Source organism: Thalassophryne amazonica, chromosome 18 (assembly GCF_902500255.1).
Source record: "Thalassophryne amazonica chromosome 18, fThaAma1.1, whole genome shotgun sequence".
Lineage (NCBI taxonomy): Eukaryota > Metazoa > Chordata > Actinopteri > Batrachoidiformes > Batrachoididae > Thalassophryne > Thalassophryne amazonica.
In genome coordinates, this window is record NC_047120.1 from 33,044,534 (window position 1) to 33,061,773 (window position 17,240).

Sequence of the window (17,240 nt, forward strand, 5' to 3'; positions counted from 1 at the left end):
AAGGTATTGTGATTTCTGGGATGAAGGGCGCAAAAATGACAACTGTGTCGGGTAAAAACAAGCAATGACTCTGGCACTGGGCTCCCCCCGCCCCATATTAACCTCAAGGTCCCAGCTTCTGTCAATCTACAATAGCATAGCTTCTGTACATCTGCCCCAATAAGGACTTTGCTGAAATACTTCTTCAATCCCTCAGAGTGTTTTCCGTTTCATTATTTTCTTTATTCTTTGTACTTTCCAAAAGATTAAACTCTGTTACATCATCATGACATCTTTGGCCAGTCATGCATTTGAGCTTGAATCTGACCTTGTGTCACATGTGCTGCTTTAAAACAAAGCCGCGGGGCTGAAACCGACAATCTGAGGGAGGCATTGTTAGACATGACAGATTATGGAGCGTCTGTCAGTTTAAAAGTTACTTTATTGAGAAGGAACAACCCCTTTTCTGGCATGTTTGGGCAGCTTGGTGCGAAGGTTAGATTTGTTTTGTGTGACACTATGTTGCCCATCACAAATTTTAATTCATCATACTTTACACATAAATTTCAATGACACATATGTACAAGAAAAAACTTCCCATATTTAAAAGCAGTCCACACAGATCAACCGCAAAAGCTCTCAATGTACACATCTCCTGAATGCATAATTGAAAAAGCTATACAGCCATTCAAAATTCACTAAACTGACTGATTTAGTTTCTACGAAATCTAATGTGTGTTTACACATAGGCAAGGCGCGTTCCGAATGTCATATTGCATCATTCTTGGCACATTCCTGACATTCTAACATGACTGAATAGGTTTCTTTTCTTAATAATGCGTGTTGGTGCGTGAATATTCGTGGAGCATGTTTTTGGCTGTCAAAAAAAATCTTCCATGACTGTCGCCACCACCTCATTTTACACCTCATGTCGTTGGAGGTCGCAACTGAGCGTGTTGATCCGTCTTGATTAGTGGTGATCCTTAACAGAGCCTGACAGCATTCTTCCTGAACATACACACAATTAAACCCTGCTGCACCGCAGTTTCATTGCTGCAGTATGCCGAAGAAGGACGAGTGACGCCAAGTCTGCTAAAGTTTCGTTCCAAAGCTCCTCAGTGCGCTCCTGCAGGTGCTCCACCTGCTGTATGTGTCCGACGTTTGGGAAAACGAGCGAGACGAGAGCCGCATGAAGCCACACATCTGGTTCTTTCAATGTCCTCCTTCTTTCTGCGTCACATGGCACAGAGCCCAAATAAGCATGCAATCACAAAGTTCTTCTGCTGTGGATTTTGAAGAGCAAACTGGAGCGATCTAAATTGTTCAGCAACTGATAGTTGGATGAGTATGGCCTCATTCACAACGCAACAGAACTTAACTGTGCTGTTACTACATGGAACATTATTCTTGACCATGCATAATGGTTCCTGATAATTCTCCAGCAACACGTGCCATTAATTGTAACGCGTGGTAACAGGTTTCAGCCGTTCCTATTTTATTTTCGAGTTCACAACTAGCTGATGTTACCAGTTTGTTGTTTGTTGCCTATGTTACTGACTGCTGTTAGTCAACCCATTCAATGTCTGCTGCTCAGGACAACCACTAGTTTCTTTCTTTTTACATAAGTCCTATATGGACCTGTAGGTGCTGTTGCTTATTTTTGGATTCTGTAACGTGAAGCAGATGAGAATCTACGAATGCCACTAGACAGGATGCCAATCTGAATCAGGCTACTTCCCCAGCTGAGGACAGTACCCATTTACAGCTGGGTGTATTAGCCTATTTAAGGACATCTTAAGGACTTTCAAATAGTTGTACTTGGCTATGCCCAGTGTTTGGTGGAATGCCTCTGATGGGTTCCCCCATAAAAAAACAGCTCTCTGTCCTTCATGCTAGGCCATTCTTTTGACACCTTCAGTCTTCAGGTCCAATACTTTCACAATCCCTGCGTATCCTGAGAAATGGCAGAAGGTAATGGGTTCATCTACTTGATAAGACCATGCAAAAATATCTAGACAGGCCTCTTATCACACAAACAAATGCAGATGATTAAATGATCTTTTTGAGGAAGTTAATGTATTCAAAGTACAGCTATACTCACTCCAACCAAAGAAGGGTGGTAGGCTCCAGCCATGGAATGATCCAGGCAGCAGCTGTGAGGCTCAGGGCTTTTCTGCGAGACATTGCCCCCAGAGAGGCCAGCGGCTTGGTGATCACCACATATCGATCCACCGCAATGACCATCAGTGTCATCATACTGCCGATTCCAAACAGAGCACCGCAGAAGGCATACAATTCACAACCTGGAAGGGCAGAGAGAGTGGAGATAAAGAGTAGGATAGGATTCACCATACTGTTTGGATGTCTTAATCATTGATGTAAATTAATTCGAACACTGATTCAGTAACTTGGAAATGTTTATGCATCTATTTCCTGGATTAGAAATAATTGTAAGCACTTATTGTTTCATTTCAATTTCACTGAGGTGGTGCGCCTCGTGACTATACATGTGTAAGTCTACGTAAAGTTAAATTATTATTTGGGGCCCTTTGGCCCCGACTGTGTGATGAGTCTGAATCTCAGCTCAAACACACGTACTGCAAATTCATCTCTCAATCCTCTTGTGGGAGTTTAAGGTTCACCACACTTGACTTTTTCCAGGTCAAATCGGGGAAAGTGAAAATGTCAGTGAGCGCCCGAATACCCATCCCTCTACTTGACAGCACCAATTCGATGGGAACAACCGGTCCTTCACAACAGATCTGTTGTTAAAATGCAGCATTTAGCAAGTTGTCATTAGTATCTCTTCAGTGACACAAGATATATTTTCACTCTGGACAAAGTTTGGATCAATCGCTGCCATAAAAATAGACTTTCAGACAAACCCACGTCTCTGTATTCCAAACCCAGAACAACTTAACTACAGGTCTGTACACAGCAAGCAAATATACCACACTAGTTAGTTGAATGTAGTCAGTGGTGGGCACAGTTCTGCTAACCCACTAACCGCTAATTAGCAAAGCTACCTTTTTCAGCTAACTTTGAAAACCATCAGCAGACCAATTACCTTCCGCTAAATTTAGTTCTGCTAACTTTCAGTCCGCTAATATTTTTTTGTTAGCATAGTGAGTGAAGCTTAACGGTCAAAAACATTTGTAAACCTAAAATCATGCATGTTAAGGTCCTGTCTGTTGTGTGTCTGCATCAGTCAGGCCACTGTGAGGAGCTCAGCCCTGCTCCAGCAGAAGGGACCAGCTACCGCAAAGAAGTGTCATTTATTTTTCACACACAACAACGCAGACGGTGGCAGAAGACATCAAAAGCATGGTACTTTTCAATCATGGTCACAACAACTCTTCACCAAATGGACTGCACTACTTGAATGAGAAAACACAACAAATCTATTACTTTGGTTGTGAACTGCCACAGTAATTAATCAATTGCCACCAAACTTGGTACAGTGACTGGGGGCACCAAGGGGGAGGTCACTGGGGCCTTTAGGTTAAAAGTGTACATGCGCAAAACACACACACACACACACACACACACACACACACACACACACACACACACACACACACACACACACACACACACACACACGGTCAGCCTCATATAGGCTTTGAAGGATTACATCAAAACTACTTCATGGATTCTCACCAAATTTTCAGCACAGATGCATATCAGGCCATGGAAGACTCCCATAAATTTTGGAAGTGGTCCGGATCTGAATCCAGATTCTGGAGCGAGATTCACTTTATATAGGCTTTGAAGGATTACGTCAAAACTACTTCAATGATTCTCACCAAATTTTCAACACAGATACATATTACGCCAGGGAAGACGCCAATACATTTTGGAGGTGATCCTGATTCTGGATCAAGATTCACTTTATATAGGCTTTGAATGATTACGTCAAAACCTCTTCACGGATTCTCACCAAATTTTCAACACAAATACATATTTACGCCAGGGAAGACTCCAATAAATTTTGGAGGTGATCCTGATTCTGGATCAAGATTCACTTTATATAAGCTTTGAAGGATTACGTCAAAACTACTTAAATGATTCTCACCAAATTTTCAACACAGATACATATTACACCAGGGAAGACGCCAATAAATTTTGGAGGTGATCCTGATTCTGGATCAAGATTCACTTTATATAGGCTTTGAATGATTACGTCAAAACCTCTTCACGGATTCTCACCAAATTTTCAACACAAATACATATTATGCCAGGGAAGACTCCAATAAATTTTGGAAGTGATCTGGATCCAGATTCTAGATCAAGATTTATTTTACCCAGGCTTTGATGGATTACGTCAACATGACTTCATGGATTCTCACCAAATTATCACCACAGATAGATATTAGGACATGGAAGACTCCAATAAATTTTGGAGGTGATCCAGATCCAAATCCGGATTCTGGATCAAGATTTCCCTTTATATAGGCTTTAAAGCAGTGGTGTCCAAAGTATTCCAGAAAGGGCTCCAGAAGGTGATTTCACTGATGAACTCATCGCACCTGTTCAAAGGGATGTTAATCAGTGAAATCACCTGCTGGAGTCAGTGGCTGCAAAGAAAACCTGCAACCTTTCAGCCTTTTCTGGAATAGTTTGGACACCACTGCTTTAAAGGATTACGTCAGCATGAATACACGGATTCTCAGCAAATTTTCACCACAAACAGATATTAGGCCATGGGAGACACCAATACATTTTGGAGGTAACCTAGATCCAAATCTGGATTCTGAATCAGGATTTCACTTTGTATAAGCTTTGAATGATTACTTCAAACCTACCACCTCGTGTATTTGCTTTGATCCACATCTACATCTTTGCCTTGTGATGAGGAGTGTGTCAGCTGCTCTATAGGTGTCTGAGCACTGAGCCACAGATGTGAGAGCAATTGGCTACCTTCTCCATGGTCAGGATGACAGCTCCTCAAGGAACACACACACTCCAACATCGGCTGACTATGTATCCACTTTTAATGCCTCAACTCTTCTGTTTGCGGTTAATTACGTTATACTGCAATGTTGCAAAGCACGCCAACATGGACAGCACGCCGCTGAATAGGGCTGTTGTGCTGGTTTAATGGATGGTGTCCAGAGGCTGCACAGAGAACCTTAACTTGGTTTGGCATTAATGGATGATGAAGGTGCGCAGATCTGCTTGTGCATGTGCATGTAGAGAATCTTAATTAAACTATAGGCTGCACTCAGAGAAGAAGGAAAAACAATAACGCCCCTGTGGATGCATGATCTTGTGCATTAGTAAAGTGTACATGTTAGAGGTCCATGCATATGAGGAACAGTTTGTTAATTCTATCATTTCTGGTATTACAAATAGACTGTGTGAAGCAGTGATTAGCCCTTCATGACATAAGGCTACTTTCGTACATTTTTTTTAAATAACTCATATTTAAAAGCCTCATTACTCCTGAACAGGGAAGAATTTACCATTGTCAGAGACATAAACCACCACCATTACCAACCAACACCAACATTATAAACCTTATTGCTTAGGAACTGGGGTAAGGCTCTGCCTCTGTATAACTGTGCTATAACTGTGCGTTCTACATTAATGTAACACAACTTTTAGATAACAGGTTTTAAGAGTTTTTCTTTAAATAAATAAAGTGCACATATTTTATACCTATTAAAGAGATACTATGCATCTCTGTTCACTTTTCTGCTGTTTTCTTTTTCTTTTGTCATATTCTTCTCTATGAAGCTCCCCTTCAGCTCAAGAGTACATATGTCACAAAATTACAAAAAATTACAAAATACACACAATTTGCATTGAGAACAGAGAGCTTATCTTGATATACTTACAAGTGCAATAGCAAGAACGCCAGGTCTGCATTTGTTTTGCACACCTCTTCGTCTTTCAGCTTGCGCTATTCCGATAAATCACAAATGAGGTTGACCCATATCTCACACACTCTTTCTCTTCCTCTGACAGTGATTTCTTTTCTTTTTGTCTTTTTCACTGGCTCTGCCATGACAGTGAACATGTAAAAAATAAAGCCTTCATTGGCTCGTTCGAACAGCTAATAACTTGCAAGTGTCTCAGTAGGGGAGCCTGTATGTGTTGGAGTGCTGTGAAGCAGGCTGTGTTTCTTGCAAGACCTGAGACTCTCATTCAAGTAGCAAGGCTGGTTTTCTGCTCTGAGACGTCTAGGGTGTGTGTGTGTGTGGGGGGGGTCCCCATTCTACCCCAAATAATTTAAGTAATTTAGCGATTATAATTACTCCCAAATTATAAAATTAAGGTAAAAATGTTGCATAGTTGCCCTTTAAGAATCATGCACTTAGATTTCTTTTTTATGCACTGTAGTTACCAAATACAGAAGGTAAAATAATTAATGATGTTGCTTGATTCTGTCTTTTAAATTCTGGAAAAGCAATCAAGTTTTAGTCATAGCACAGTCCAAAGTTAAGTCATTATTCAACATTTGTATAAAGTTGGACTTTAAAGGTGCTATTTGATTTTGCTGAAATGATCATACTTGTGCTGTCCTAATAGTATTAAGATATATATTGTATGTATGGTCATTTATTATTCATGTTCATGTTCTGTATTGTATAGATTCAGAATAATTAATGCCATGATTCCACACACTCAGATACAGTAGGTGGCAGTATGCACCTGCACCAGTGGTATTTTCTAGATTTTACCATACATTCAGGTATTCACATTTTAAGGTACTCTTTTCAAAGTATAATGCCAATGTGTTGCATATCAAAATGTTCACATCAATCTCACTTTTCAAAATACGTGTTGCATATTTGTCAAGACACTGTGTGTAGAAATATTTTTGGCTCTACATCTGAAAAATTAAATGCATTTTTAGACAATTCTGAAATCTTTATTGAAAATACACCTTTATTCATGTGGATGAACTGTTTTGATGCTAGAAATGGATTCATCAAGTATTTTGCTCACAAAATAGTGTAATATATGAAGGAATTTATATATCAATGAAAAATAAAATCATTAATTTCTAGCTAGATGATTTCTTTTTCCCCGTTATGCAGAAATGTTCACAAATATCTATCACTGGATGAAAAGTAGGAAGGCCCTGACAAAAAACTCCATTGAAGGGGTGAAAGGAGATTGTAGATCTTGGGAAAAGAAAATAACCCATCCATGTATGTGTGCTTTTTATGACATTATGCTTGCTCTGTAGAACTTAATAACAACTAAAAAAGTATCATGCTAACAGGTCAGTTTTTTAGTATGTAGGCAAAGATTATCTAGAACGGGGACTGAAACTAGACATAACATGCTGCAGTTTCAGGAAGTGGTTGAATGAAGTCCGTGAAGTTCTGTCACTGATTTATTACCTCCGCCAAGGAGGTTATGTTTTTGGTCGCGTTTGTTTGTTTGTCTGTGTGTTTGTCAGCAGGATAACTCAAAACGTTTTGAACGGATTTTGATGAAATTTTGTGGAGTGGTTGGAAATGACAAGAGGAACAAGTGATTCAATTTTAGTGGTGATCCGGATCATGATCCGGATCCCGATGCTAACACGTTAGCATGTCTATGGCATTTTCAATGTTAAAAGTTAGCATTAAGCAGTTGCAGCTGTCATCACGTTCGGGTGCATTTGTTTTCAAATTGTAATATTTCTTAAATTGATTTTTGTTTATATATTAATAATCTAATGATTATTATATACAATTTTAGAGAAAGAGACAAAAAGAAATAGATCACTGTGCCAAGGAGGGAATCTCTTTAGGGTCAGTGACCCTATGGCCTTGTTTAGAGAAGTGTTTCATAAATGTTAAAAAACGCATATATTTGCAGTTTAGTTGAATAATAAATTGAATTTTGTCTCCTATTTGTTTTTGTCTATAAGCACATGCAATATCAATATCAGTGCTCAGATGACAGTAGCTTCTGGAAAAGGTGCAAGTTGCAATAAACTGTGATGCCAAGCGCTAAGGATACATGCTATCCAGTCACAGCAGATGAAACTTTTTTTACTACTGAGCAAACATCATTGTTACACTTTTTCAGGTTTAGTGATTCCACGGCGTGCAGATGTTATGGCGTCAGTGACCCCATGGCCTTGGCGGAGGTTTGCACTCTCTGAGTGCTTCTAGTTCAACCATGAGTTGAATGTGTGAGTGCATTCATCACCATTAGAGGGTTAATGATGTATTTCGTGATGGATTTAACCATTCAAGTGTCTTGAAAGTGACATAATATTTAGAAGTTGTTAGCATCATATAGCATTACGCTAACAGCTAACGTGAGCCTGAATGAATGGTTCCTTTGTGAGCATTTTATTACAAATATCTGTAATAATATGCTTCTTGTGCAGTTAAACAGTGAACGAATGATGCGTATAAAGCGTGTGCTGCAGTTTTTCTGTCTAATGAGGTGGCAGCTTACACACAATGCCAAGAGTGCCACATTTGCTGCAGACCCACATACATAGCCACAGACCCACACACAATGCCCTTCATAAATACTATGCTTTAAGTGTGTGTGTGTTTTTGTGTGTGTGTGTGTTTTTGTGTGTGTGTGTGTGTTTTTAATGTAGTAAAATTGTAAACATTTATATGTCACAGCTTGTTCTGTGCAGCCATGGAGCCAGGTACATTTACATTAAGGAAATTTGACATTTATACCTGAATTTTTGTTCCGAGCATTTCTGTAATTGCTTTGTTCACACATATTTTGTTAATCTAATCTGTGAAAAAAATGTGACCATGTTCTTGTCAGTGATTCTCCTTCTGATGTTACACCAGTGACTCTGGAAATGATCCATGTTGTTTCACACTTAATCCAAAGCGTTGCCATGCCCGTTACTAGGTCGAGAGTGGGCAGAAATACAAAGTGGTTACTAATCAGTCTCTCTTGTTTATTCACACATTAATCAGAAGTGATTGTTACACAGGAAACTCATGTTAGATTGGTAATCATGTAAAATTTGAAAGATTTTGTGTACTCATTGTGACTTTGTGCATAAGAGTGTTCATAAATAATAATAAATGGACTGTGTTGCATGCTTGGTATCCAAAGTAAAGCTCAAATGATGTTTGGATTCTATGACATGTGACATATTTTACCTCATATTGTGATAACTAAGCACAACACATGGTGCAAATTATTCCTTTTTAAAACCCTATTAACTCAACCAATAATTTGCATCTCTTTTTACCAAAATTGGCGCAACTTTTGACCCCTGTATAAACTGATATTGACTTTTGTCACCATTCTTGCTGATTTTACCTGAAACTCCATAACACTGAGTCATACACAGTAAAATCACCAGTGTACATATGGTCCCACTCTGCTCAGAATGGGACCATATGTACACTGTCAGCGTTAATTTAACACTAGTGATTTTACTGTGTAGCTAGTCCAAACTATACCTTTTTCTATTTTTTTTATGATCAAACAAATACTTTAGCATAGTTTTCAATATGATTGGAGCATTTTAAAATTTTGACCCCTGCATAAATCTTCAGTTGACCTCTACCACATTTGGTGCTTATATCACCATTTGCACAATTGCTCTGGAAATATTATACACTGTCTTCTTGGTTATAAAACATATCTTTTAAAAAAATCGATGCAACAAAAAGCAGAGCAATTAAAGCTACAGTGTGTACATTTTATGGCCAACTAGTGGTGATGCTGGAGATTGTGTTATGCCATTACCAGCCATGATCTTGTTTTCCTTCATGCTTTTGCTTCTTTGATGACGGAGTATGTTTGGCTCTTTTGGGTTACTGTAAGTTAACATGGCTGTCTCCTTGAGTAGATCCCGATCCCATGTATATGTGAAGGGCTCATTCTAAGCTGATGAAAACCGAGGTAATAATGCAGGCAATTATACAGATGGCTGAGAATGACATAGTCCATTTCTGCTAATAGTATTAGTAATTACAGCTTTATTTCAACCACATTCCTTACCTTTCTCTCCAAATATCCATCTCTTATGCATGCTGGTGATGAAAAATGTTGGTGTCTGTGTGAGACACATGAGCAAGTCTGCGACTGCCAGGTTAATGGTGAAAATGTTGGATGGGGTGTGCAAACTCCGGCTCCTGCACAAACAAACAAACAGGCGCCTGATATAGTAGGAAAAAGAAGGCACTCGTTAACCTATGTACCGCGTCCGCCACCAATGACCAAAACACATCTTACAATTTTAAAATAAAGGGGGGGGAGAACAGTGTTTCTCTTGATCTATCCCAAAATGTAATGCTATTGTGGGTTCAACATTGCTTTATTGGTAAAATGCCTGACAGCAGCTATTCTCAAACTTAAAGATGTCAAGACTACTTTCAAATCTGAAATTATTCTGCGGCCCACCCATAATATAGGTTGGATAAATGAAGATAAAATGCTATTTAAATCAGGTGCCTTTTTGTACTTCTAAAAAGAATAAATCGTGCTGTCAGGCAAATAAAGAAATCAATCTAATTAATTATAAGGTTCACAATTAATTAAATCAAGAATAATCACATTTAATCACATGTATAATTTTTTTTTTGTTTTGTTTTTTTTAAACAGCACCCGTCAAATCGCAAAACACATATACAGGGTCTTAGAAATTTATTTTTTTTAACATATAATACAATGCTAAAATATCCTTGGCCGTATGAGCATTGTCTTCTTTATAATTTGCATTTGTTTAATAAGCCTTTTCACACTCTGGGAATGTGCTTGCGTGATCAGGTTGGTTCAAAGGTCAAGAGGTGTAAAAACGTAAACAAGCGCTCGGTCGGTCAGTGACAGCGTCAGTCAAATAACTGTCTAAATCCATAATAAACATAATTTTACAGATGTTTATAAGAAGGAGTAAAAATGCAACTGTTTTACCAAGCCATTACAATATAAATATTAAAAATAATTATCTTTGAGATTATCACAAACACTTTCTCCACCCCAAGAAGCGCACAAGACAAGCTGCTGGAGAAAATTCCTCTGTGTTTCCGGCGCGATTAGGGATGGTATTTATCAGCAAATCTCTGAGAGCAAATGATTAATCCGCTGCAAAATAATTATTTTATTTAACGCAGTATCCAGCAGCACACAGTGCAGCATCCAGCGGGTCGTGTTGGCCCGGAGAATTGTGCGGCAGTGCACAGGTTAAATGTGCAGCAGTGCCATGGAGTCATGCCATCTCTTATCATCCAATCCGCCAGATTCAAGTTCGGATATCGAGTCAGGGAACGATCTTTTAAAAGGGCAGCGTAATCTGTCGCCTTGCTCTGCTGTGATACAAATCAGTGTGTTTTATACCACCTCTGTTCATTATTTATTGATCCAAATCACAGGCGCATGTGTCTATAAGCCTAATAAATGACACAGAACATTCAGGGAAATGGACCAGGCCGTTACTTCATGATTATTTACTAGAGACACCATTCAACTGCCATTCACCAACCAGATCCATGATTAATTGTATTTTATTCTTCACAAATAATTTATTTCACACTCTCGGACATACGAATGTAGTGCACAAGATTTATAGAGGTCCGCAACGTGAAACGTGTTGTGTGTTGGGGGGGTGGCTGGATGTTTTGGTGTTCTTTTCTTTTCTTTGCTCTTCAGGTGGCATGAGAACTGATTTGTCCGTGGAGAAGGTGCTGGCTGAAGAGTTCTCACCCTCATCAACATCATGTGTAGCACCTGTGACTGGTGCTCACATGCAACCTTAAAGACTCTCAGCTGAAGCAGATAATTGGATGGCGTTCTGCATTTAAGTCATGTGTGATTCAAGCAGAACTGCCGGGAACTCGACCTTGTGATGTCCGTTTGTGAGACGCTGAGGACCGCGCCTGGGTTTGACACATCGAGCCCGTGAAGCAGGGAGGGGTGAGGACACATGCTGTCAGCACACGTTAAAGGTAATTAAGTGTTCGACTAATTGTTGATAGTAACTTGGTGTTTTGTTACGCAGTATACTGGAATTGTGATGAGAATTGTGCAGTTTGCTTCTCACTGCTGTGGCGTGCAGGATAAGTGATCCTCCACTTGTTGTGAGAAGCTGCTCATTTGCATAAAGTTAAAAAATACAGACCTGAATGTGTTGCTGATAGCGTGTGTCTTTTGAAAGATATTGTTGTAACTGCTGACTTACCTCACCTCTTCTTTGCTTCACAGAGAGTCAGTTTGTCGTGTCCACCTGGGGGGTGTTTGTCTGGTGGTAGTGGGTCCAGGAACGCCGGGCTTCTATCCTTTTGGGCGCTTAAGAGCGTGCCAACAGTCACTCCACCAGAAGGACGTTCTTTTAGTTTTGTACACATTATTATGCACAGGTGAAAAATAAATTGTTTCTGTTGTTGGAACCGCTTTCTGGTTATTTTTAGCGCTGGGTTCTGTCTGATGCAGGTCCGCTCCTCAACCCGCGTCGACACATAACATGGATTACTGACATGGGCAGTCCGGATGTCTTTGGACCACGCCCCTTTTCCTCCCGACTGCTTCGGATAATTGCAATATTTGCTGTGTCGGAATGGCTCCTCCACATTCTTGCTATGTGTGACGGGGGCTTTAGATTTAATAAACGAAATCAAACAAAGCATGAGAGGATTTCGGATTACATGGCCAAACTACGCAAACTTTCACAAAATTGTGATTTCAAAGATTGACTTTCTGATGCATTAAAGGACCGACTAGTATGTGGCACACATTTCTCATGCGACTGGCATGCAATTCCTCCTTCGTGCGCTAGTCGGCTTCAATCATGTTATGTGTGAAGGGGCCCTTAACGATGTCTGTAGGAGGGCGTGCATGTGCGCATATATGAGCTTTTGACAAGAGCAGAAGTTAGCTTTGAGTTTGTGGAAGCTAGCATGCTTGCTGATATCTGTGAAATGTCTTGAAAATCACTCCCGAGGTGTTATTGGGCTACAAAAACAGAGCTTTCAATTTTAGAAGTGTTTATTTCTCTCTAGCTTTTAATATGTGACAAAGAGGTTATAATTACACACAAACGAAACGGAGTCTGCAGCTAGCTAGACCAGCCTGTGATGTCACCATGCTAACATCCGCAAAGTATCTTATACGAGGTATCTTATAAAACTAACTGGCACTTTTATAAAAAAAAAAAAAAAAAAACCTATATGGATTTGAATGACATGCGATTACACCAATCATGCTCGAACCCTTGTGCGCATGCGTGAGTTTTTTCACGCGTGTCGGTGACGTCATTTCCCTGTGGGCAGGCTTTGAGTGAGCACTGGTCCAGCCCTCTCGGCTGAATTCCTTTGTTTCACACGCTGCTCGAGACGGCGCGCGTTGCTTTATCAAACTTTATCTGACGAGTTACTGGGTGAACAGAGCCTGAAATGTGGAAGTTTTCAACTTGAAACAGCGAGATGATGCCGCCTCAGAGCGTAGATCGCCGTCAGGCACCATGGGCCGTCCTTAAAGCGACACTATCAGACCAAATCTCTCATCAGCCATTAAAATTTTCAACGAAAACCAGCTGAATTTATCGAATGGTGTCCACTCAGTTGTGCCTTACAGTTTTGAAAAAAATTTGATCAAACAAAGCAGCAGTCTCTGAGCCATTCCTAAACAATGAAAAAAACGACGAGAGGGTGGGCCACTCCTCACTCAAAGCCTGCCCACAGGCGAATGACGTAACCGACAGGCGTGAAAAAACTCTTGCATGCCCACGAGGGTTCAAGCATGTCTGATGTAATCACACGTGATTCAAATCCATATGGTTTTTGGAAAAAATAATAAGGTCGGATACTTTTCTAATAGACCTCGTAAATCACTTCAGAGATGTTATCAGGTTCCAAAAACAGCATTTTCAGTTTTAGAAGTGTTTAATTCTCACTATAGTGTTTACATAATATATGACAAAGAGGTTACATTTACACACAAATGAAGTTTGCAGCTAGCTAGACCAACCACTGATGTCACAGTGCCACCCTACTCTGATTGGCTGTCACCTCTGTCCCTCAAAAATAAATAAATAAATAAATAAATAAGAAAAGAAATGGAACAGAAGAGAACAGAATGGAACAGATAGTGACGTTTTAACCTCTTAAAATGGCTCTTAAAATAGGTCAAGGTTAGCCATCTTTGAACTTGTCCAAGGTCTGTGTCCCAGGAATGTCCCATGTGAATTTGAAGACTGTGGCAGTAATAGGACTGGGCTTATGCTGAGCACAGACAGATGGACAGACACAAAGCCTTCGCAATACCCGATGGCCATATTGGATGGCCTGGGGTAACAATCGTAAGCCCTTTCGGCTGCTCCCTTCTTTTTCACTTGGGGTTGCCACAGCAGATTCAAGGTGAATCTGCATGTTGAATTGGCACAAGTTTTACACCAGATGCCCTTCCTGACACAGTTCCACATTACATGGAGAGATGTAGCAATGGTGAGGTTTGTACCGAGAATCTTCCGCACTGAAACCAAGCGCATTAACCACTTGGCCATCACCCCTGCTAGAAATATAAAAACAATGAAGAAAAAAAAAACACACTCTTAAAAACATTTAAAGAAATATATTATAATTTATAAAAATAAACAGTGCAATCTATAAACTTTGCAAAAATGGAGTATGAAAATACTGAGCATGATTTATTGATACGCTGTAAACTGTATTTTTTGTTATTTTTGATCAATTAAGACGATGGTGTGTGTCTGTGTGTGTGAGAGAGAAAGTGTGTGATACAACAATTGGCACTTTGCATATGAGGGTTGATTTGTGATTTTAGAACAGTAATCCTGGGCTATAGAGAAAGTGCGCATGTGTGTTTGCACGCACGTTTGGGGTGGGGCATTTAATAATCTGAGGTAAAATTATAGGATCTGGGTTATTTCTGTTGCATATCTGTGAAAATGCTCATAGAATGGGACTCTGGAAAAGTTGAACATTAAATATCAAACCCGTGAAAATGTAAAATGTGACTTGGCACAATATGATCCCTTTAACCCCTTCTAAGGGTGTATATCCCATCGATGGGAAATTTCACTTTTTATTTGTGAGATACTGACAAGCCAAAATGAGGCAGGTGGTAGGGGGTTAATAATTATGTTATTGGCTCCAAGACCTTGTCACAAGACCACTGGAGAAGTCAAAGAACATGACTCTCAGAGTGCTGCCTGTCTCCTCCAGGTGCGAATAAGCTCTGTGCAGCGTGGAGATGATGGCATCCTCCACTCCCCTGTTGGGCTGGTATGTAAATTGCAGGGGATCCAGTGCTGATTTGGTGACTGTGCAGAGGTGCCTCAGGACAAACTTCTCAGGTGACTTCAAAACATGTGATGTTAGGGCCAGAGGTCTGTAGTCATTAAGTGCATTAAGTGTGTGTTGGGCACAGGGACCAGACAAAGTTTTCCACTGCTCAGGAACAACCATCTGGCTCAGGCTCAATTGAAGGTGCGCTGAAAAATCGCACACAGCTGTATAGCACATCCCTTCAACACTCTGCGGCTGAGGCCGTCAGGACCTGCAGCCTTTCCTAGACACAGGTGACCAAATTCTCTTCTCAAATCCTCTGCAGTGATGGTGATGGCATGCACTGAACAGAATGAGGGAGGGGAGTGGGAGATGTTGTGAAACCTGTCTCCATTCCTCAATGCAGCCTTCTTCCTGTTCAGCGTCACCTTGATGTTCTTGGTCACACACAGATTGTTATTGGTGTAATGGCGTAGATAATAATCCGTCATGCAATCCATCACCCTTTTGACCCCCCCCCATCACAGAGCACAGCCCAGTCGGTCAGCTCAAAACATCCACAAAGGCTGTCTTCTGCCTCCTGAAATAAATGAAAAATTATGGCAGTGTTGTGGATTAGCAGTTAGCATGATGGATTGGGACTTTAAAGTGCATATCACTTGTGAATGAAATGTAAAATAAACTGACTTCTAAATAAATAAAGAATTATCATCAATAATCTTCTTTGAGGGCCGTGACGTGAACCAGATTCCAGCCAGGTGTGTTATTGGTGTGTCTACCGTGGACTAAGCTAAGCTAAGCTAAACTACCATGAGGTGACAGGTCTGGAGGAGGAATGGCATTTTTTTGTTTGTTTTTTGTGGACAAATGACAGCTTCACATGGCTGAACAATAATTCTACGTGCCTCTGTGTGCGATAAGGCTTTTAGGGTATCTAATCGTTATTATTCAACATCATGGGTTACAAAGTGGCAAAGACAGATATATGTTGATTGTAAAATGCAAGAATTTGCAATTCCATGTGCCGATGATAACAATAACACAAATGAGATAACAGCAGAAAGCCAGCCAATCCCTGACCTGACAGCGTTTTGTGAAATTTGTCAATGATTTCAATTTCAATTTATTTTCATTTATAAAGCGCCAAATCACAACAGAGTTGCCTCAAGGCACTTCACACAAGTAAGATCTAACCTTACTAACCCCCCAGAGCAACAGTGGTAAGAAAAAACTCACTCTGAGGAAGAAACCTCAAGCAGACCAGTCTCAAAGGGGTGACTCTCTCCTTGGGCAAACATAAATTACAGAACAATTCACAGAAACAATTCACAAAATGAATATACAGGAAATGCTGTTGGTGCACAGGACAGAAGGGTCTCCAGCACAAATACAACTCCCGTCTCTGGATGGAGCTACACCTTAAACAGAGAGAAAAAAACAGAACCAGGCATCAGAAAGACAAGAAATACAGTATAATTTGTCAGCATTAAACAACAAGAAAAAACAAGAAATACTAAGGTGATCACAGGCCACTAGCCCTAAGCTTCACTAAAAGACAGTATTTAGGTAAAGTTGAGGCTGCTGCACACTCAGTTTCCTAATAAAATGAATTAAAAGAGTAAAAAGCGAAAAACAAAACTATGCCAGTATGCTAGCCATATGAAAGGGAAAATAAGTGCATCTTAAGTCTGGACTTGAAAGTCTCCACAGAATCTGACTGTTTTATTGACGCAGGGAGACCTTTCCACAGAACAGGGGCACGATAAAAGAAAGCTCTATGATGATGATTTTTTTTGGACAAATCTTGCCTTTGGTTAAATAAGACAGGCAGGCACAATCACAGAATCTCCACCCTTGCTCTGTCAGTTGGTGGACTTAAAATAAGCTCATAACTCAAAAGAAAAATTTCATACCTGCAGAAAGCATATATGACAAGGAAATTCCCCACTAATCCTGTGATCCCAACAGCCAGGATGACCACACCAATGGCATAGTGGGCATGATCTGGAACGTCAACGGTTGGAAAGGGGTGATTTGGTATCAAAGAACCCTGGAAAGTGTAGAAAAAAAATGGGTTAATGA

General features: G+C 40.1%; 1 protein-coding gene across 1 annotated transcript in view; it reads right to left on the reverse strand.

Annotated features, from left to right (window-relative positions):
* The window catches only part of LOC117531499 (melanopsin-A-like), a 70,273-nt gene that overhangs the window by 35,715 nt on the left and 17,318 nt on the right, over window positions 1-17,240 (reverse strand). The window contains 4 exon segments of the mRNA XM_034194612.1: window positions 2,081-2,112; window positions 2,114-2,282; window positions 9,919-10,052; window positions 17,072-17,208. Coding sequence (XP_034050503.1) covers window positions 2,081-2,112; window positions 2,114-2,282; window positions 9,919-10,052; window positions 17,072-17,208 — 472 coding nt within the window.